This window comes from Anguilla anguilla, chromosome 1 (assembly GCF_013347855.1).
Source record: "Anguilla anguilla isolate fAngAng1 chromosome 1, fAngAng1.pri, whole genome shotgun sequence".
In the NCBI taxonomy this organism is placed as follows: domain Eukaryota; kingdom Metazoa; phylum Chordata; class Actinopteri; order Anguilliformes; family Anguillidae; genus Anguilla; species Anguilla anguilla.
The window spans coordinates 46,892,479-46,916,215 of NC_049201.1; the positions used below are offsets into that span (position 1 = coordinate 46,892,479).

Consider the following 23,737-nt stretch of genomic DNA (forward strand, 5'->3'; position numbering starts at 1 on the left):
GGTGAATTGTAGAAAGAGATAGCAATGTACTGCAGTGGTTGAGCCAAAGTAAAGTAGTGTATTTCAAACTGTATTTCAAATCTCCATTTCAGAAACACAAGTGTAGACTGCTTAAGCCTGTGTTTTTCTCCAAGTATTTGTTTGCACCCAGGAAAGTATGTCTTTGTAGGTTATTGTTGGTTTCAGTAATGCAGTTGAACAGCTTTGGAACTGATGGTGTGACCGGGATGACCAAAGGGCCCAGGAAGTTCACCAATTAGTGAGTGGCTTATACTCCCGTTCCCATGGATACAGTTTACCATTTTAGCTGATCGGCTCCAAAGTGAAAGCGCTTGCCACCTGCAGCCTGTGCTTTTGTCTGTATTTTTAAGACAAGGATTGCAGAAACCATTCTGAGCCTTGTGAAATTATTGATTTTTTTCCTTGATCAGATTTGCCCTTGTCTGTTTCATTTTTGAATGTCCATTCTTATTGACTCCAACCAAATTTAATTAAGTTTTGTGCTTTCAGGCCTTAAGATCTTGTTCTTGTATTCAGAGCACGGCAAGAAATTGTGGAAAACTGAGTTATCTGCTGAGGTGCAAGCATTGCAAAGTATGTCCATGCATCATTAAGATTCCTTACTCTCCCTCTAATATTGTGTACTATAAAATATATAAATTAGCCAGCCTTTTGATCTGGAACAGGAAAAACTGAAAGCCCATACTGAAAAGAGATATAAATAAAAGATATCCCTAATGCACATATATAGTATATATGTATATATTTATAGTGTCCTCTGTAATTTGCATTTGGTTAAAGTGCAGATTCTCAGCTTTTATTAAAAGGTATTTATATATATTTTGCCCCTCCTACCCCATTTCAGGGCACCACAATGTTTGGGACTGCTTCATAGGTGTTTCTGACAGGTATGTTCAATTGCTTCCTTAGTGCAGATGTAAGAAAGCTTTCTAGCCTTGATTCTAGGCCTAGAAAATCAAGGAAGCCATTATGAGTCTGAGAAATAAGAAAAGAACAGTCAGTGCCCAACCTAAGCCCAACCTTGTTCTTCACCAAAATCGACTCTTTGGAACACCATTATGATGAAAGATCACTGGTGAGCTCAGTAATTGCAAAGGGCCTGGTAGACCATAGAAGACCTCTGCAGTTAATGACTGAAGAATTCTCACCATATTGAAAAAAAACCCAAACACCAGTCCGCAAGATCAGAAACACTCTTCAAGAGGACAGCATCAATATGTCAGTGACTACTGTTTGCAAAAGACCTCAAAAACAGAACTACAGAAGCTACATACTACTAAGATGCAAACCACTAGTTAGCTGCAAAAACAGGATGGTCCTATTAAAGTGTTGTAAGAAGTACGTAAAAGTACCGGCAGAGTTCAGGAAAAATGACTTGTGGACAGATTAGACTAAGATTCAGTTGTGTCAAAGTGGGGGCAAAGCATGGACGGCAAAAGGATCCAAGGTCCAAAGCATCCCCCTCACCTGTGAAACATGGTGTTGGGGGTATTATGGTTTGGGCATGTATGGCTGCCACAGGTACTGGCTCACTTAGCTTTATTGATGATATAACTGCTGATAGCAGCAGCAGAATGAATTCTGAAATGTACAGAACCATCTTATCTGCTGACGTTCATACAAATGCCTCTAAACTCATTGGACGGCAATTCATCCTACAGCAAGACAATGATCCCAAACATACTGTTAAAGCAACAAAGGGGTTTTTCAAAGCCAAATCCTGGAAATGTCTTCACAGGCCAAGTCAGTCACCTGATTTGAATCCAATTGAACATGCATTTCACATGCTAAAGAGAGAGAAGATTTAAGGCAACTATTCCCTGAAACAAGCAGGAGCTGGAGATTGCTGCAATATATGCCTGGCAGAGCAACACCGGAGAAAATACTCAGCATCTGGTGATGTCAATGGGTCACAGACTTCAAGCAGTCATTGAATGCAGATGATATGTGACAAAGTACTAAACATGAGTACTTTAATTGTGCTGTCATTTCTATATGGTGAAATCAAGATGTATGTACCCTTTTATGAAATTTGAGAATCTACACTTTACCCACATGTGAATTAATTGAGTTAAAATCTAAAATTGTGGAGTACAAATCAAGAAGAATATTACTTTCATATTAATAAAGATATATTTAGGAAATACGTATTCTGAAATGAAATGGATGGGTTCATACATTGGAAATTAAATTGTTTTTGGTATGGGAGACTGCACAGTGATTGAAAACAGACAGAGCAGATCCCGTTTTCACTCCCCAGTGGTCCTTTCATTTCTGCAGATATATAGGACTGTGGCTCTCTCAAGGACTCTCACTGTCAATCTCTGAGTGCAGCAGTCAGCTAACAGTCCTGGAGCCTGGGGAGAGCAGTTTAAACGTACATACTATAGCATGCATCAGAGGGAAAGCCAGGAAAAAGTGTTTAGTTTGAAGGACTGTTTACACATAACCATTGAAAATACCATCCACGAGACGCCCAGATAAACACTTTAACTGTTGTTTGTGTTTGTTATGTTTATTGACTATAAAAAGATTTAAAATTCTGTTTTGATGCATAGTAAATTAAACAAGCTTCTGCTACTGTTTAGAATGTTCTCTCTTCTGTCGTACCCTTGAGAAAGCATTTAATTTGAATTGCCTCAGTAAATAACCAGCTGTCTTAAAAGATAATGTATACATGATATGTAGTGTTGTTTCTCCCGGCTGGTATTTAGCCAGAACATAATATTAACAATAATAACAATAAGCAAAAAAAAAAATTGTCATATTAATAAATTAATTAGTTGTGTGATCATGTTTCTCAAATTTTGCTTCTATAGATATAACCGATTGTCCATTGCTTCATGCACTATGAAGTGTTCCATTTAAGATGTTCTTTCTGTGTCAATTAACCAGTGGTAACCTTCATGTCTCCATTGTATGCTTGGGGTGAACAGATGGAGTTCTTAATGGATAAATGAACGCTTTGTCATATGGAATAGACCCATAATGGCGGTTTTGTAATACATAGTCATGTAGCCCTTAGGTTGGTCTGTGAGCCGTTGTTTGACTTTAATGACTCTATACTCATTAAAGCTCACCAGAAGCCTAAGTGAAATCAGTCTCACCCCTGATATTTAGAGATCTTGTATTTTCCATATTACAGGGTTATATCCTACAATATTGTTGTGTCTGCAGGCAATTCATCTTTTATATGTGATTAATAGTGATTTGCTGTAGCCTTTCCTGTACGAAAATTGAATTCAAAAAGCATTCGAAGTAAAGCATATGTGCATAGCATGGAATGGACAAACTGAAATATCATTGCCCTGAGCAGTACAGGAAAGGCTAGAATACTGAAAAATCTGAAAATTAGTGAATTATTTGTGAAAATGAATAAACGAAAACCTGAACCCACCAATAATAACACATTTAACAAATGCAAAACTTATCTGCAGTGACATAGACAGATTTACATTCTTGACAGTTTTCTCTTTTATATGTACATTGACCCTACTGGTACAATGGGAGTGGAAATATGCACTTGCTGTTTGTTAGGGGTAAAACAAGGAGGGACTGATTCAAACTCCTTTATTACCAGAAAGGATTCATTCATTGACGTTTGCCTGGAACCAATTCAGCCTGCAGCCAGGAGGCTGAACTGCAAATTCCCACCCCAACCCAAAAAGATAACCTCTAGTAGCGTATTTGAAAAAAATTCAACTTGAACTAAATTAATAAATCATAAGAAATGGTTCATAAATTTTACATCTTTCTGAACAATCACTGTAAGAAATTTTTATACATCTCTTCACCTTTGCCATACAAGCACATTTCAATAGTAATGTTGTAAGAGGTCAGGAACCATTGCTCCAGTGGGGAATCCACAAAAAGAATTTGATACATCTGTGCCCATTAACTGTTTCAAGTACCAGAGTAATAATATGTATTATTCTTAAAGTACCTCCAGTGGGTGGAAAGCTCATGCAACTGCACTACCAGGAAAAGAGCAACAGGGATTGCTCTGTCTGGGTCATGCATATTTAACTTTCCATTTCCATAAATGTCAGCGCCAGAATGACTAATTGCTATGCAAATGGAGCACAAGGACGTGACTTAATCACAACGTTGATTGCAAAACTTTACTCAAAATAAGAAGACTTAAAAACTGCCAAGAAATTGACAGGTCTGTTTAAAAGCCATAAATTCAATATGCAAATTTGGAAGTGACCATGGCAGCTGTCATAGTTGCAAGAGGAGGACACCAATAACATCTTTGACAGGCAAGAGAGCAGAACAGAAAGAAAAGTTCTTCAACTTTACAGTCTTAGTTGTGCAATACCAAAACTGTTTGATGACAAGGATTATATTGAACCTGACCCTGTAATTTGTTTTTGCTATAAGTCAGCTGTGTCATTGTAGGGAGACATACTGTATGTTAGGACGGTTTCAATATCCCTGCTACTTTTATAAACATCCTTCATCTGAAATGGTCCAATTCCATAAATTGTGATAATATTTTGAATAAATATTGAAGAGGTCCATTTGCTGGTCATTGCATGGTGATTTTTTTCTGTGTGGCTCCAATGTTCCTTTAGTTAGGCTAGTTATTAGCATTTATGTACCATTATTTATGCACCAAATTATAATTCATTTCTTGTAAAGGGGCAGGCAAGTTTCCAATTAATATTTTGTACATTTGGAGATAGCTTGACGCCAAGACCTGTTTTTCAGTTTAAAATAAATAAATTGTGTGCAGACAACTGAGGTGATGATCAATTTTACTGGACTGACTCCAGCCTCTATCCTCCAAAAGTGTGGTAACAGTGGAGTGAAATGAGTTATTTTTGTTATATATTTAAGGCATTTGTATTTGAGATCAAAAGATGAATATGAGACGAAAGTACAGACAATCAGGTTTTATTTGATGGTATTTACATGCATATATGTTTTACCATTTTACAAAAATAGCTGTTTTTGCATTGAGTTGATAGTATGATATAGAGGTAATCCATCCCTTTCATTAAATGTTCAGTTATATGGTTGCATAAATACTGAACTGTAGCCGGAGTGCTACTCCAGGGTATTATAAATTTCACCATCCGCTTCATCCTCTAAAATTCCTCATTCATCTCTGCCATCTCTGCTGTGATGCTTGACACCTGCAGTACGTTCCTTGGATCGGTCCCCTGCTGCAATTTTGTCTCTGCAATTTTGGTTGTATCGGTTTCCGATACTACAACTTTTTTTTTATTACGGTGTATTTTTAGCTGCGGGCATTCTAGCGAACCCGTGCCATCTGCGGCCATCGACCCCGCGCGGTGCCAAGGGGGGGCTGACACCAGGAAAGGAAAACAGCGGCTCCGCAAATCATTGACAATGCATTCTGGTTCACATGTTAAAGTGTCTTATGGGATTATGGTCGGCCACAAAGGGAGGATATCCATTACCCACCTGAGAGAGATGCATCGTGCAGGCCGGCAGCAGATGGGCAGAGAAGGCAATAAATAGTATTTGTTGCTGTTCCAATAAGCGCTGCCGGTTGTGTATGAGCCGCGCGCACTTCCAGTCTTCGGGCCCGCGTTGCAGGGGCCCAGCTGGCGCCTGTTATGAGCTGCTTCCTGCCACAGTGGCCGCCAGCCAGTCAATCGCGTGGGACGCTATTTGTCTGTTTACGTTTTCATTGGTCCTCCAGACGTGGCATTAATTAGAGTTTGGGGAACAGGCTGGCCTATACCTGACATTTTGTATTTGACTGATGTACTCTCTGCAGTTCCTCCAAAGTGGCTGTGGCCTCACTTGCCGTCACAAATGATCTTTCACGAGGGCAAACGTCCGGACTGAAGACACCTCCGTTCAGCTTCTGTCACTTGGCCAGTGAACTGAGGCCGTGTTGCCGTGGAAACTTTCCGCTGGCTTGTCATTGGAATGCGCTGTGCTGGGAGTGAGGAGGAATCGGTGGTTAAATGGGACTAATTAATAATTTCTGAGAATGTTACAGCATGAGGAATCAAAGCTGTAGTCATAGGATTTTATGAAATTCATAAAAAACCACTGCTGTCTTTTAGAGATGTAAAACTTGCTGCTGTGATCATTTTTCTCATCTGGAACATAGATCTATTCCTTATATGTTGCCAACCTCTTGGAATGGCCTCTGTTGTGGAAATGCTATTATCCATTTTCTTTTGTCCAAAGTTTTGGCTTACAGTAACACGGATGAAACATTTGGCACAGTGGTACAGGGTACCACCCAATGGCCACAGTGATTTTGGCACTGATTGACAACTGTTTAAGTGGTGTAATATTGGCTGTGTGTGCTTGACCCCGCGTATCATTTCTTGCAGCTATTGTTGTTGTTGTTGTTGTTAGTAGTAGTAGTAGTACACAGTAAAATGTCCAGTGTTAAGTCAACTCTAATAGAGTACATATGAGTCTATTGGGGACCATATGTACTCTGTAAGAGTTGCTTTTAACTGAACATTTTACTGTGTACAGTACCTATAGTAATAACAGCAGCAGTGATTTTAAAGTAGCTCTTTTGATAATAATAGTATGCAATTGCATCATTTAGCAGATGGCCCTGTCCAGGGTTGAATGAAAACACATGAGATATAACGTAACTTAATATATTCTAATTATCATGAGATTAATTGAAATGGCTATTACATAGTCAGTTTATTTTGAGAACGTTAAAAAAATTATCAGTAATTTCCAGGGGAAAGGAGATGCTGGGACAAGCTTCATTTGTTATGTGTGTTGCATAATAACTGCTATTCAGAATAATTTGACTGTGCCAGTAGAGAATTAGATAGAGAAATAAAATTACAGACAAATGCATGCAAGACTCAGGCAGTCCTATTGATTGCAAATCCTAATTTGTAAAATTCTCTGACACAGTGATGAGGGTCATCACCATCAGCATTCACCATACTGAAAACTGTTGTTTGGCTTGCAACGTTTTATTTACAGAAGAATGGGCAAGGCACAGGTTTAACACAAGACTTTCTGTAGTTCCTGGATGTAGAAGAAGGTCAAGGCTAAATTGCTTTAATCCCAGCTGCAGTGTGCTCATCAGTTTGGTCTAGTCTCTTGTTGATCACGAATGCATGGTGCGTTAAATGTCACCCATAGCATACCAATGTTGTGTCTTTTGCCATGGATCTATAATGAGCAAATGTTTTTTTGATTCATGTAAAGAATAAATATATTGTATGGTGTACTTGGTAGTCTCACCAAAAAAAGAAAAAAAAAAAACGTTTTCTGAATATGAATGTTTTATTTACTATTTATTTTTTTACTAAATGTATTGTTTATTTATTTATTCAGCCTTTTATGTATTTAAAAATATTATTAAATTTATGTTTTAAAACTTAATCTTTGGTCAAACAGAAAATAGGCCTGTTTAATTCCATATTTTAATATTTTGTTATTTTTATTTTTATATTGTATTATTGTTTACTAATCATGTCAAAATATGACATAGGTTCTCAAGAACAATGAATAACATTCCTTTTACAATATAAATTATCGGCATCCATCAATAAATAATACAATTATTATTTTATATTCATTATGTGTCCAAACTGTTGTGTGCTGTGTGGGTTACCTGCAGCAAAATAATACCAATTCAAAACTGACTTGTATTACAATAGAATCTCAGAGATGCAAACTCTTCAGGAATGCTGTAGTTTGGAACTCAAATGTTTAACTTTGCAAGTTACAGTTAAATGCGCCAAGATATTTGTCATTTATTGGAATGGTTAGTTGCATTACTCTGGCTCTTATGTTGTAGTTGGGGATACATCTTTTAAAAAGTTAACTGATAAACAAGTCACAAGCAATATCTCAGAAAAAAAAGTACTGTCTGCTTCCCAGACGGGACAGCATAATGAGATGCAGTATAATAATAACAACTTGTCTATAGTTCAGTGGTTTTATAACTTTGTCTTGGAAGCCCACTCTGTATACTGCCTTGTGTCACAGCCAATATTGTGTTCAGTTATGGCTGTTCAGAGTTTAAGTTCTAACATTCATTTGTACTTTCCACTTATTCCAGCATAATGCAGATTTGGTTCATTGTCATTTGCTGTGTCATTGAACATTGAAGTTTATTCCATTGACCTGGTAACTACACTTTGAGTAAATAGATCGCCTAAGATTCACCTCTCGGTCTATAATTTAATAAATTCAAAAATGTAACTTCTTCTAAGGTTTGTGCTTTATGTGGTTTGTCTCACAGCACATAACCTAAAAGTAAAGCATTAGTTGGTCTGGACTCATTAAAAGTCCTGGTAAGTGAATGTGGAAACTTCTCCATGGCATATATTGCTATTTCTGACGTAATGTGACTTTAAGCTTTAAGGGGGTAATCATCCTTCAGTTGACATACAGTGTCTAAATAAGAACAATTATCAGCTCATTACTATTCAGAGGTTGCAATTGCGGAAGGAATGAAAACCAGCATACTCAGTAGGTCTACAAGAATCGAGTTTGAAAAGCCCTACTGTAGCTGACAACTGTTAGAACATTCTGACAGTTCCATGAGAGCTTTCAGGGCTCTACAGTGCTCCTATTTTAGAAGCATTTGCTCCTGAAATTTGATGGGCGCTAACTGGAAAAATGATTTAAGAGCACATGCGCAAATTGGAATGCATTTGTGTGCTCCTAATTTGGTCAACTTTTTTCTCCATTGGTTTCCCGTGAAGGCACTGCATGGAGCTGCTGGGAGGCTTATTCCAGCCCCGTGGTCTCAGATGGAATCCAAACCATGCCAGTGCCAACTAGGGCTGTCAGCATCGGCCAAAAATGATTATTTGAATATTAATATGAACGCAGTCAAGTAAAAAAAAGGTACATGAACATTCACAATGAACAGTGTTGTTGTCATCGACTAAAATTAGGACAAACTCTTTTGTCAATGCCCAGTTTGTTGATGATTATGGAGAGGACAATAACATGACAAAAATGTCCTTTTGGACCAATGACGATAAGCAATTCATTTTGCATTTTAAATAAGGAAAATATGATGAAAGGAAACCAGACCCAGACAATTTTTGTTGCAGTTGCTTTGTTGCACTTATATATATAAATATATTACAACCAGGGCTTGACATTAACATCCGCCACCTGCCAAATGTGCATAGAATGTAATGTGTTATTTGTTCACTCTTACTAGTCTCTTTGGCCGGTGACCTTTGACAGCATTTTCTAAGAAAAAGTAAATATTGTAGTTTACAAAAAGCATCTGAAATAGTTCAGTCTATTCGTCATGATACGACATGATACTACAACTCCCATGACCACTGTGTGGACTGTGCGCATACCATTAGCCATGCGCTTCACCCTCTCGCACTCGCTTCTCAATGGGAGAAGGTGAACTCAGCCAAAATCAAACATCCAAACATGGCGCTGTATACAAAAGTGTATACATTTTTTTGTTGCAGCTCCAAGTCTTCATTTAGTGGCATGCTATGACAGGGAGAGCAGAGATTCAGATTCTCCAGTTCTGATCGGAAAACACAGCATTGACAAAGATTGGAGCACCAAACACAGAAAGCAACAATGGGTCGGTAAAGGAGCATGAACTTAGACCACAGACAGTTATGTGACTTGGACAGGTGAACGTCCATGATTTTGACATCACTTTAGTTTATTTAATGTGTCAAAGTGCCGCCAAAACCTTAAAATTGCAATTGCAAAAAAAAGTGCATCAGCAGTCACAACTGATTTGTTGTCATAAACAGTCTGATTATGTTACAAAGTATTTTATATCCATGTCATTTACTGGAGGCAGGGCTTTAAATGTGGCTTTAAAAGTTAAGTTAGGACTAAAATGTGACTAAAATTCTTGGTTTTTTGCATTGACTAAAATAAGTATGATTTTAGCCATTATTGTCTTGACTAAAATCAATGGAAAAGGCATGACTAAATTATGATTAAAATGAAAATGCATTTCAGTCAAATGACTAAGACCATCGCTAAATCAAAAACTGGTGGCAAAAACAACACCGCTCATGAATGATTCATGTAACATTTAAATTAGACCAGGAGATGTTGCATTGTGTTATACAGTTTAAATAGGTTTAGCAGGCATATTTCATTGTTTGGAATTTGGCATTAAAGGCATTTTCTGTTTTGTATAGGTTCTGTGTTGTTATTGGATTTGGGACTACCAGGTTTGCTTCAAATCCACTGATTCGCAACTCCTGTTGTACGCTGTTTCTCTAAACTTGATACATAGCTGAACCTATATAGCGGAAAAGCGCTAGGTCTGGTCAATCATGCCAGCCGCACAAATGACCAGGAGCCACAACCGCTACCTCCCTGTGAGCGAGGTTAGCGCTGTCCATGGTCCTGCAGCCCTCCTGAGGTGCTGAACAGACAGTGCACCCTTTCTGCTCTGTACTGCCCTTCCTGGCAACACTTGTCCTTATAATTTTGTGTATGCAGTACAGTGATATTGTATGTACTGTAGATATGAGTGTCTCTGCATAAAATCAAGCAGGTATCTCTTATCTAGTATGTGCACCCACTCAGTATAAACCTCGGTTATATAAGCATGTTGGCTGGAGCCATACTGGCTTGCACAGAGCAGCTAATGAGGACTCGGTGTGAAACCCAAGATGGTGAAAGGATTTTTCTCCCAAGGTGCTCAGAAAGTCACCTGCTATTTGCCCATGTCCTTGTCCCCTCTCAGCATCAGCTGATGTGTGGCAAGCATTCTGACATAAAATGGCTGCCATGTATGGTAGGTACCACGTGGGTGCTACATATTAGTGATGATAGAGGTGTGTGAGTCTGCTCCCCTACCCTTTACTATGAAGCTCTTTGAGGTCCTGAGATGAAAGGTGCTGTGTAAATGCAATCCATTTATTTATTATCAGTCACAGCTAAGCCATAGTTTGATATTTACTCCATTTATTAATTTATTTGTACTTGCTTTCTTGCTTATTTCATACATCAATGTTGATTTATGGAATATTTCTGATGTGTGGTGTACTTGCAAGCGAAGCAGTTTTTCTTTCTGATTGCTTATGTTGTGTTCTGAGGAACCACCCCTGATTTTTGTACAATTGGCTTAGACTCAGTCACTCACTTCTATTTCTCAAAACCTGAATAGCAATTTATCAGCATCTGTCCGTAAACTAGATCATTTATAATGAATAGATATGAAAGTTACAGCTGGAGGTGTTTGATTGGTTGAATAAACTGGACATTTTTCAGAGTAAGAAATTGATGATGGAGAATTCAGACGTGGGCTAAATGTTAGATAGCTTGTGAAGAGGCATGTAGTGTCATAAGCAATTCATAAGAAGGAAAAATACATTGACAACTAGACTCTACTGCCACAGAAATGCTGATATGTATTACTTCTTATAATTACAATTCTGACAAATGTAAGAGGAGTAGTCTGGATTCTAAGAGTCTTTTTACAATGACAGCTGTTTTTGGTGTTATAGTTTGGGTACTATGTTTGCAGATTTAGAAGTGAAAATTTCACTATGAATCTTGAATTTCATTATGTACACCACAGCAAAAAAAAAAAGTATATTTATAATCTAATACAAACCTTTTATGTGAGATCAAAGACTGTGCTTCATTCTTCCCCATAAAATGTCTAAAACAGGTACACTACAGTTATTTAATATCATCAGTAGCAGTATAACAGCAGGCATCTGTTGCTGATGGCACAGCCAGGATGAAAGATTATCTCATTACAGAATTTCTGCAGCTGATAATTAAACAGAATAAACATTTATAGAAAATAAACCTGCATCATTTGCATGTGGAAATTTATCATTAGCCAGCTGCCTGTTGTGTGTAGGTTTAGAGCTGCAGGATTACTTGACTCTACTAGATTCCCCCCCCCCCCCTCCCCATTTCTTCTTCCCAAACGTTTGTGACCAGTACGGCAGTCCCATCACTGCAGTGTCCTCTGTCCATTTGGGAGGGAGGGTGCACACTGGGATGCGTTTTCTACCAGATGAGTGCAGCCAACCGGCTGATTCATTTCCGCATGCGATCTCCCATGTGAGTGACCCAGGCTGATTCACTGGCCATCAGTGTCCCTGATGTGGTCTCATTTCGCCTATTGCGGCAAGCATGAGTGCATTAACTGGGAGCTCCACCCTGGAACCTCCCATTACGTTTGTTTACTGACATTATGTTGTGTTGTGTCTTGAACATTAGGATAACCCAAGCAAAGCAGGAAGGTCAGTGATCCTTTTGTTTTGATACTAGTTCAGCAATCACAGAAACTGATGAAAAAGTGAGTTATACTCCAAGTTCCATTACTGGACTTTCCTAGTGTGAGAAATTACCCGATGTACAACACAGCCATGTGTCCTAAATGCTCACTCTGCTTGAAGAATATTAGCAGGTTTCTTGAATTTATCCATAAGAAATAAAGGTTTCCTTTGTTTCCTAAATTTACCTGTAAGAAATAAGAGTTTCCTTTGTTTCCTGAATTTAGCCTTAAGTTTGGTTTTCTTTGTGGAACTAATATGAGGTAATATAACGTTTTTATGCATGATTCGCATTTGTGTTATGTTTTTAATTAATGTAAAACGAAAGTAGTTATGCATTCTCAGAGATATTGTCTTTTACAGATGAACAGGGACAGAATACTGTTCTTCCACATTCTTTATTCACATATTTAGTACAACCAACAGAATCATGCCATCTCTCTCTTCAGTAGAGACCTAGAAGATTAGAAAAAGAACAGAACCCAGCTTCTGTGGCATTCTATATTGTACTTCGTATTATCGGAGGGAGAGATGTATTCCCAGAGGGCTTCACATTCATAAAGTTCCAGCTTTTGATCTAGATTACCCAGATTTTTTGCAGGTATGGAAACAGATCTTAAATCTCTCTTGCCCTTATGTTTTTTTTTCAGTATGGCAGTTAAACAGTTGGAAGAGAGCATAAACAGCTAATGTGGAGGAAGAGATGTTCCCTTCCATTACCAAAAATATTTCTGCCTTTTTGAGTAACTTTTCAACTCATGAAATACAAGAGAGCTTCCCAAGACTACAGTATGTCAATGGTACAGTTGATGATTGGCAAGGTAGTCAGCTTTGGGTTGTCTCCAGAGGGGCAGTGAGGGAGAAGCCATCCGCTGAATCCCTAGAGCTGAGTGGTCTGGTATTTTCATGTCTGTATCTAACGTTACAGCTTCTCTTCCCAGACTTTAGTTGCATTGCTATGATTAGTTTTATTTTTTCCTCTGCCTAATGATTTTATATTGTGGAAATTTTACCAGGGATTTGTTGATACGTGTTTTGAATTTGTGTTTCGTTTTTCATCAAAGTTCAGTATGACATGCCCATTTTACTTGGTCCAACTGCAGGGAGGCTTTATTTATGTCTCATGGTGCAGGCCCCGCCCTTTTTGCTTTTCTGTCTGAGGAGGTTGTCCCAGACGTCAGTCACCCTTTTCAGTTTTATTAACCGTGTTGTGTTTCTGAGCTTTGAGTGCTCCAGCTCTCCTTTTTTAGGCTGGTCCCTGTGAAGTATTTGGGGTAATTATATAATCATATATTGATTATATGATTTTGCAGATACTCCAACAGTTGCTGCTGTTGAGAGCTTATAAAGGTTACAGTTATGTCTACAATTACTGATGATCTGTATGATATTGAAGGGGTGCAAAAATCCTGGGATGAACAAAACAGCAGCCAGTGATATATACTGTACATCCAATAAAACATAATAAATTAGTTGAAGTAGCCTATATATATATATATGAACCATTTACCAAAACTATATGCAATCTTTATGAAGTCCAGATCAGTGGAAACAAGGCAGGATTCTTGGTGCAGTGGACATAATAGTAATTTGAGAGAAAATTGTTACAAATTGGAAAGGGGAAAGGGGGAGGTATTTAATGGGCTTTTTATCGTAAATTGATGGTGTGCTTTAAAAAGGGCATCACCTGTTCGCTCCTGTGTGCACTGCCTCAGGGGGTAACCATAAATCATGTCAAAAAGTACCCTATAAAATCCTGTTTTAATTCTCGAACCCCATTTGTATGTAGCCTGTCTGATAAAGAAAAGGCGGAGTGCACAGATGTATAATCCATTTCATGTATTCTTTTATTTCATTCCCTGCTGCCACTTGCATTTTTCAGCTCATCAATCTGGCAGCAACTAAAAATTTAATAAAATAAGAAAAGAAAACTACTGCAAATCTGTGTACGGTCTTTTTTTAAAATTTGTAATGACTGCTTTCCTGTTGACCAGCCCCAGTAAGTGCATATAAACTACAGCAGTATTAGGGTAACTGTTTTTGTTAACTGTTTAGCCAGAGCCTTTCTGAAGCGTACAGTAGTGCTCCCCCCCATGGCTTTTTTCATAGCTCCATTTGTTTTGGATATTGTCCAGATGTTTGTAATCGTTTTCGCCCCAAACATTAATCTTCTCTGTCAGAACTGTGCTTCTATTTATAGTAACACCTCTCTTCCTGGATCAGGGTTGTGTTTGGATTCTCATTTGAAAAAAATGAACTGTTGGCTAGACACATAGGAAAAAATGAATTGTGGTGGAGCTCAGTGGCGGAACACATTAAAGCTCATATGGTTCAGTTATGTTAATTACGATATATAAGACTGTACCTTCTTGCGCAGTATATCATCGAAGATTCCCAGGGCACATGTCGCTGCACGTTAATGAGGCTTCATTATTTTAGCATTATTTTAGCAGTATTCAATGTTGTCATTCAGCTCTAAATTTCAACATTTTTGCATGGGCACAGAAAAATGTAAAATATTAGTGGTTTTATTCTTAATAAATAAGATTAAAATCAAGATTAAAACGAACGTATTGAAGTAATCTAAAACCCAGAAACATGTACTGTGTAAATACATATAAAACTGGAACAAGAAATGCCTTGTCTCTGCCTGAACCATGCCTCTATTTATAGTAACTCCTCCTTGACTGCCTTCAGTTTCTCCCATTTGAAAAGCAGCACTGTTTCACTGGCTGGTTTTGACCTTTCACATTCATTTGTGTTTCAGTATGAGCGCATGACTGAGCACAGGTCCGCCATGGTAATCTTTTACGTGCTTGCTGCTGGCCATTTGATGCGGTAGCATATGTAGGCCTATGTGCCCACAACCTTCATTTACAGTGATGTTTCTCTCTCCCCCTCCCCCATCCCCCCCCCTCCCATAAGTCCTCTGCTCTGCTGCTCAGGATCTGCTCACAGACAACTCTACTGAGTGCCAACATCATTGCAGATCAGGTCCTGACAAAAGAGAGAATTCCAGTGTCTGGTGACAGGCAGCTGACCTTTGACTCCAGGGCAGCAGAATAGCTTGTAAACACCGTTGATTGTTCTGTACACAGTGATTAGTCTGTGTCAGCACGTGTGCCAGCTTTCAGCAATGGCCTGCATTCTTTTCTTGTTTTCTTTTTACAAACATTGTTTGGAGTAGCTGTTGTGATTTTCGGGCTGTGTCATAGCTACAGCGTCCTCCCGCAGTTCGGGGAATTGATCAACAGTCTGTGTGTCCACTGAAACGCTTGCAGCCACCGACTCTCTGTCCTTGGCTCTGCAGTCCTCCAGCTGAACTGTGCAGCTGTGGCTGACAGGCAGATAGCTGGTGTCCAGCCGACCAGCAGAGTTGCTAACGTGTTCCGAGGCAGAATACAATGTGTGGAGCGTAGCACTCCTTGCCTGACCAATGCTGCTGCCCCAGTAGACTCTAAAGACGCCCTGGCTGTATTGTGGCCGGAGAGCGTGAGAACACAAACGGGTTTTTAAAAAACTGCTGTCACAACGTCATGAAACATGGTGAGGTGAAGGTGAAACTTTCAGATATGCTATTGTTTTTACATTGAATAGAGAGAGGGTCAGGTTGCTGTAACACCATATTCAGTTTTAAACTGTAGACTAGCATTGCTCATTTATTTCTTAACCTTGATAGGCTGTCATATGTAGACTGTTACAGTAATTTTCATAATGTGGTAAAGCCATTTTCAAATGTAGTGTTCATCCACACATGCAGTTATATACTTTTTATTGTGTATATGGATCCATCACAAATTAAGCATGGTTGTAGCATTCTTAGGTCTGTGAACTTCAGATCAGGTCTGTCCCAGGTGGTGATATATTGCCTACACAGATATTGTTTTTATGGTCGTGATTAAAGGGTAACCAACACATGATGGCCCCCAAAGATATTAGACCAATTCATTTTAGTCTAGAGGTTTTTCATTAAAGCAGGAATTGCAGTTAGTATGGCCTCAGATTTGACAAACTGGTCACTCCTGACAGAAACCCCCAAATCACGCCGGAAAATAACTTCTGTGGTGCGTGACGCAGTAGGTGAAAGACAAACAGCTCTGCCGTTATACCTTTAGGCTGAAAAGATGACAGAAATTGCCAGCTTTGGTTAAAAAGATGACAGAAATGGACAGCTTTGGTTGAAAAAGATGACAGAAATGGACGGCATTGAAATACTAGCTTCTGAATCAAAGGACATTATTAGTGACTCAGATGACTCTGACTCTGATGAGCCTGTAGAAGACGTAATCACTTCTGATGCTGTAATACAGCTGTTCAGGTTTGAGCAAGAGGTGATTTGAGTTGGCGGATTCTTCCCAAACCCCACAATCAGAGCACTTTCTGGGAAAATCGCTTTTTAGCTATCTTGATTCTTATGAGAAGACTGATAACAATTGTGTGTGTCCCTGTGCACCTGTACAAGGATATCACACAATATGGGCTGCATGCTAACAGTGTTTGCTCTGTCAGTGGCTGCAGATGGATGACACTAGCTATTAGCTCTGACCTTAGGATCTACTCTAATTCACCTCTAGCGAGTGAATTAGTGTAGCAATTTAACTCGTTCTCCATTACCATTGTCGCAATTACTTTCTTATGCGCCTCAAGTATTAATAAAGGCTAGCTATAGCTTATTTGACAGCATCTCACTTCCTCATTCTATCATATCACAAAAAATTATGTACGAAGATGGTTGGAAAAGGGAGGCAGAGCAAAAAGAGTAAGCAATTTAATCGTTTAGGGCTCATTTTTTGCCTTTATTTCAATGAAATTATTTATTTTAAATGTTGTGAATTAGGCTATACAATAGGACAGCTTCTTCCATTTGGCTTGTGTATTACATTTTGTATAGTATCTGGTGCTTACCTCTTAATGTACAGTATTATGAGTATTAAATATTATATTTTGAGTGTTACGTACAGTATAACAGTAATAATATCTCAATACGCTTTCATAAACATGCTCTGCAGTTCAGCATAATGACATGATATTGAAAATGTATTATTAAGTAGGCAAAATGCTTTATGTAATTGCAATGTAATGCTTTTGTCATGCCTATGAATGCATCATGAATGCTTTATGAAAATAAAGGCAAGGTAATTTGTTAGCAAATATGCATGAGTAGAAACTCACTGTGCCTTTGTAATGAATATCAAGTCACATAATTTGGGATGTCTGAAGCCTGGTAAATGGATTCAAACTGCTGTTTAAAACAAGGATGCCACGCCTGTTTTGAAGTGAAATGAAAGGTCCCAGCTGAGCAAAAATAACAAAGCACACATTGTGCACTCAATAGAATTGCCTTGTAATCCGAGCTGGGAGAGTTTAGCTGGTTTTTGAGGAGTGCACAGTTGCTAGCTGGTCTTGGTAGCTTTTTGTAAGTGCTAATTCCCAGCATTAATGTCAGAGAAACTGTGTTAACTTGTTTTTTAATCTGCAACAGTGTTTCCCAACCTCCCAGCCTCCAGTCACTAAATACATCCATACTCAGAAAGGTATTGACATACTTTCTATCAAAATATGTCCTTAAAAGAAAAAATCACTGCAGTTCAATGCATATGTTATTTATCATGTTTATTGTTCTGGCAATCTAACCAAACATGGCTTGATTTGTTTCAAGATCTCTGAGGATGAGCTTCAATACACTTATGTTTCATTACTTTAATGCTTCTGTGTTTATCTGCCTTGCTTTACTGTGCTTCCAACATGCTCTCCTCCCCACTGCCCTGCTGCTGGTGGATGATGCAGCATTCGATAACTTCCGTTCGCTACCATGGAAATGAGCCAGTTGAAACCAGAATTGTCCGTAACTGCATCCACTTCATATTCACTGCTGCTCTCTGATTCAGATTTTGATTCCAATTCTGTTTCTCTCTTCCAGAGAAATTGGAGATGGCCCCTCCGACCACTGCTCAGCTCAGATACGGTAAGTACATTCATTACAATAGAGTCAATGCTGGGTATCCCACAGCCTTTCTGATTGGTCAGAAAACTTGCTGTGTTTTTTTTTTGCTCCAGCCATATGCAGTTATTCTCTTTGTGTTAGTTCTCACTGAGACTCCACAGTGCCTGTTCATGTCTGTATGTCTGCCATATTGTGGAGAAAGATAAGAGTAGCATATGCTATGTGACTGGTCTTGGAAGGAGGATGGAGGAACAGGTGCAGTGGGAAAATTGAAGTTTGTAATCTCTTCTGTCCTTTGGGAACACTAAAGAAAACTGCTGACTGTTAAATGACTACCCAGGGAAAATTCCACTCTGCATTTTCCATGCACTGGAGCAAACTTTGTATCATACAGGTTATCTCAGCATATGGTGTATTTTTCTTTTCCACACGATTAGTTATTTTCCAATGTCTTCCGTGTATTTATTTTGTAATCATATTCTTATGACACTGATCTGACAGCTCTTCAACATACAGTACTGCTCATATTGAAGAAAAGGTTTTAAACTTACAGTATAAAACACACCACAGGCAAAACAAAAATGTAATATTTCTCCTATGTAAATGACATGAAAAACAGAAAGAAGATTATGATCATCTTTTCCCTTAGCTGCTTTGGCAGAGTTTCACTGAAATTCCTGAAATTTTGAACACCATTAGAATATTTTTGTCTCATCTTAACTAAAAACATTCAGTATTTTTTCGATTTGCTGCCACTAATTGGGCACTCCTTATTAGACTCCCTGAAAACAGAGGCTCTGATTGATGGTTCCTTTCCAATTAGCTTGTGCACCTATGGTGATGCTGTCATTAGGTGTATGAGACAGCAATCAGAACACCATTAAACTGACAAAGGCATTCTGTGAGTCTTTAGCCTTATCTTAACTAAAAACATTGAGTGTGAATGTTTCCTGAATTTACTTTTTCAGTTCTTGTTTGCGGACCCCGGTGGTGATATCGCAGTGCAATGCAGGATACCTTCAGATAATAGGGGATGTGTGAGAAAATCAGGTCTGGAATGACTCTCACTCTTCAGGCCATAGCTAAACTCTACCTGCAGGCATCGTGTGGATTGAAAATAATAGTACTGGCTGACAAGATTACTCCCTTTTATGTGTTTTAACATGTCTGCACTCTTGTGATTTCAGTGCTTCTACACAATGCCATCCCATTTGTCGGATTTGGCTTCCTGGACAATGCCATCATGATTGTCGCAGTAAGTTGTAAGGTCTTATGATTGTGTTTTGGCAGTTGTAAGCCTTCACTGCCTTGGCAATAAGTACTGGGGCAACAGCATCATGCTGCAGTAAATTTCAGACTAACAGCATCATGATTGAACCAGTAAGTTATGGGACAATGCCACAGTGAGCTGTGTGGCATTACTGCATTACTGTTTCAGTAGGACTCAGTCAGATGATAAATGTGGTCATACTGAGCTGTTGCACGGCTAATGCTGTATACTGGGAAGTGGTCAGTGAAGGCCAGCAATTAGGTGTATGCCATGTGGGTGTCTGGTGTAAAAGATAATTTCTCTGCAATTCAAAATAGAGAGAACTTCATTAAGCATGGCTGATGTCCAAGCATCCAAGGTTTTTAAGTGGGATAGAAAATCCCATTTTTTACCAAACCCGCTCAGTCTCGATTATTGCACCAACATAATTGCACAAAATTATGTTTAACTTTGTTAAAAACATATCGACAGACTCATTTGGGCTTTTCAAATAAATTTACCCATGATTAGTGTTAATCAGTTTAACCATCAGGGTCCAAGTTGAACTATGCGGTTGTTCAATGTACTTGGACCGGTACTTCTCTCTAGGGGTTTCGTCATACTTGTTCCTGGTTATGGTTATACACTTTGTTGTACGTCGCTCTGGATAAGAGCATCTGCCAAATGCCTGTAATGTAATGTAATGTAATGTAATGATGATAACAGCTCATTTCAGAGTATCCCATTTCAAACACAGTTAAGCTCATTTTTACCATATTGGCCGCTTGAAGATCCAGCGCCATTTATAGAGGATCTTTAAGATCCTCCACTTGTGATATGGGGGTTTTCATTTCATCCTCTCCCAGAACTCAGAAACCACTTAAAAGTTCTCAAAAAATGGTGCTGTAGGGCACAGTTCCCAGTTAAAGGACAATTTTAGAGCTGTGATACACCCACAGTCTGGAATGAAGCCCTGACTGTTCCAGTGGCAGCTGTGTCTGCGGCCCCCAGGGCAGAGCCTATCTGGCTGTCACATCTTCTGTGGAGGGTGAGTTCAGGTCAGCGGTGCTGTCGCCCACCTCACCACATAAGATTGGCCTCTCTCTGGAAAAGTGGCCTCTCTTCTGAATTTACGGGGAGATGCAGGGATAGGATCTAATGGATAAGGACGTATCCCGAATTTTTAAAAATGGGGATTAAAAGATATAAATGCACAAATTCTCCATTGTAAATGTTTAGAAGAATATAAAAAACAACAGAACTAATCGCTTCCTTTTGATTTGTAGGGGACTCAGATTGAATTATCCATAGGAGTGATCCTGGGAATCTCCACCATGGCAGGTATGTATGGACAGACTCTGTGAGTGTTTGTTCTGTATCGCCCGTTTATACAGCACTGAGCTGTGAGACCGCTTATCTATATTAGCTTGTTTCTATGCTTCTCTTCGTGGAGAAAAAACTGTGTGTGTCCATGAATTGCCTTGTTAATTACCACAGAAAATGAGGGGCGGTAATCCAGTGCGATGTGCATTAATCCTACAAGAGAGCAGCCCAGTACTTATGTGAGTGCCAATCTTGGGTCTGTCCGTATCCTGACCGTAGTAATTATCTCCTACAGGGATGCCCAATACATCATTTGCAATTGACTAGAGGCCATGCTGGTAGATTGTGAGTCCATTTTAAAAATTAATCAGTTAAAATTCAAATTCTTCCCGTTTTCATCCCCAGACAGTTATACTGACATGAAATGTGGCCATTCTGCTGCTGTTGAGAGCTTTGTTAAATTAAGCATGCCCTTTATAGACACAATTGTGCGCTCAAAGTTTTGTGGTATGGTCATGTAAATGTCCAATATTAGCCCTAGATGATAGTAACATGATAACGTTTCCAATGCATTTTACATCTCTACATGACAAATATGTTTGAATGACCACATTCTCTTCAGATGGTAAGATGGAAAAACACTTACGTGAAATAATTTAGGAAACATTGGGTAGTATTGCTTTGGAATAAAGCTTGTTTAATTGAATGAGCTAAGATAGCCAATATTGTTTGTTGTTTCTTGGCCACATTTTGATATCAGTGCCTTTAACGGTAGGCCTAGATTTTGTGTGTTTTAATTGATTACTTACAGACAATGCGTTGTATGCGTAACTTGGCATTTTTGTACATTGGAAAAGTTTTTTGTTGAGACAGTATACATGATCGACTGACTAAGTGACGAAACGTGGCGTTTGAAAGGTAGCTACAAGTCAATTTGACCGTTGTAACTACTGTAAGAAGATCGATAAACCTGCCATCAGTCTATATGGCTCCTCCTTCGTGATGTTTCCTAAACATGTGTTGAACATTCTGACATAATTTCAATATCAATTTTGCATAAGGAAATAGTTATGAACACTTGTCTACTTAAATGGCCATGAAAGGTCAAATTGACTGTCATTTATCTGACCTGTATGCTTGATCATTTTGATTGCAGAATATAACGTTGTTGCAAAATGTACCAAGCTGCAAACCTGCAGAACAAGCCCCTGGCTAGGTGGAGCCTGCAGTAGTAGTTTAAGGTTGTAGGGCCTACCTTATAGGTATGCAGTTGCCTGAGTCATGAATAGGGTTGGGTACCGAAACTCGGTATCATTATGGCACCAGTTGCCATAAGACCGATATCTACCAGACCTAACCACAACGCAGATTTTGGCTTGCTTCATTTCAGTGCCTTATTCTCTAACGTTACGCTCTCTCTGGTGAGTTGCAACAGGTACCGTTCACAAGATAACATTAAACCTGGTAAAAATGGCAAGAACAAAACTGTATAAAGTGTGGCTGTATTATCCCACAAAGAATTCGAACAATAGGATGTGCCTTTGCAATGAAACAACATTCTTTAATGTCATTTGATTGTTATTCTAAAGAGGGTAGACTATGATTTCAGGCACCGTCGTGTTTTAAAGGAGACTGTAGTGTTTCAAATGTATTGTTTTAGCACTGGTATCGTCAAAATCTAAATGATACCCATCCCTCGTTAATATTATGTGGTGTTTGCATGAATGCATTTCAAAAATATAAATGAGATTATACAGCTGTAAAAGCAATAGTTTTAATTTTTTGGCAATTATTAGTTGGCAAGCCAACTAAAGCTAGCTTCCACACAAGACATAGATGGTGACCACAACGTTGTTAAAAATGTGTTCTGTTGGCTGAAATGGCATCACGTGCACGTCCTTATATGTTCATTTTGCCTGTGTATTTGAGTATCCATCAATTAGCTTCTTTGATCAGAAGATATTATTGGCTGAAGATGTAGCTAAATGTCCTTTGGGGAGAATTATTGATTATGGGACTGGAGCATTTGTGATGATGAAATCGTTAGAAAAAATAGAAGAAGGATAATGCAAAATACCCCAAGTTTGGGTCTTTATTGTGTGGACATGTGATGTTGTATCTGAATACTTGTGCTTACACGAGGTCAGAAGGTACAAAAGTTAATGTTCTTAAGGGCTGGGAGTCTGTAATCATCGTAATTATTTCTGTAGGAAACCCTGTGCCAAACTCTCAGTGCTGTATGGGTATGGGGCATCCCCCGCCAAGCTATAACTTGGCAGATAACATACCTGCCAACCCAATGGGGCAGAACAGTCGTGGTGATGAATCTGGTTCATTTAGGTTGGGAATTTCACTTTCAATAGGTCGACCGACGGACAATAAATCGATTGTATATTTGCCCAAAATGGTGTATTTAGTTGTTGATAGAGGCAGTAATTTTTTCCATTGATATAGGCTATACCATATTCATTGAGGAGGTCGGTTCATTGTGCAGTTTGTTGTTTTAATTGTATTCACAAATGACCCAGAATTATTTTTAAATTAAATTATATCTTGAATAATTTCTAATTTTAAAGAAATCATTAGATTTACTTAATAAAAAATGTTAGATTTACTTGATAAAATTAGGGACAGTGGTTGTACGCAATTAAGTAGCCTATATGTGACGTCTTCAACATAGTCAGTTTGTCACAACCTACTCAATAATATTGCGTGCAACCACTGTCTATCTGTTAGTTTAGTTAACAAGCTGTGGGCTTATAATGTGCGGTCCGAGTAAATGATGGGGGAAATTTCCCAGTAGCCTAGTTTGTGATGTATTTGTGTAGACACCCCTGATCAACTAGATCAGAGCTGCAGGTCTGTTTAACCTTGTAGTTCTTGCTCCTGTCCTGCTCTGACGGGCTGGCATCCTGGGAATACTATCTAGTCTGTAGGTAATCAGAGCACTAATTTAGTCAGGAAAATGGCAAGCAT

The 23,737-nt window shown here is 38.8% G+C and overlaps 1 protein-coding gene across 2 annotated transcripts in view; it reads left to right on the plus strand.

Annotated features, from left to right (window-relative positions):
• Positions 1 to 23,737, plus strand: part of LOC118207955 (transmembrane protein 65-like) — a 51,555-nt gene that overhangs the window by 12,222 nt on the left and 15,596 nt on the right. For both annotated transcript variants that reach the window (XM_035382186.1, XM_035382181.1), the window contains exons 3-5: positions 18,166 to 18,210; positions 19,377 to 19,444; positions 20,725 to 20,779. In XM_035382186.1, coding sequence (XP_035238077.1) covers positions 18,166 to 18,210; positions 19,377 to 19,444; positions 20,725 to 20,779 — 168 coding nt within the window. The remainder of the gene's footprint in view (positions 1 to 18,165; positions 18,211 to 19,376; positions 19,445 to 20,724; positions 20,780 to 23,737) is intronic.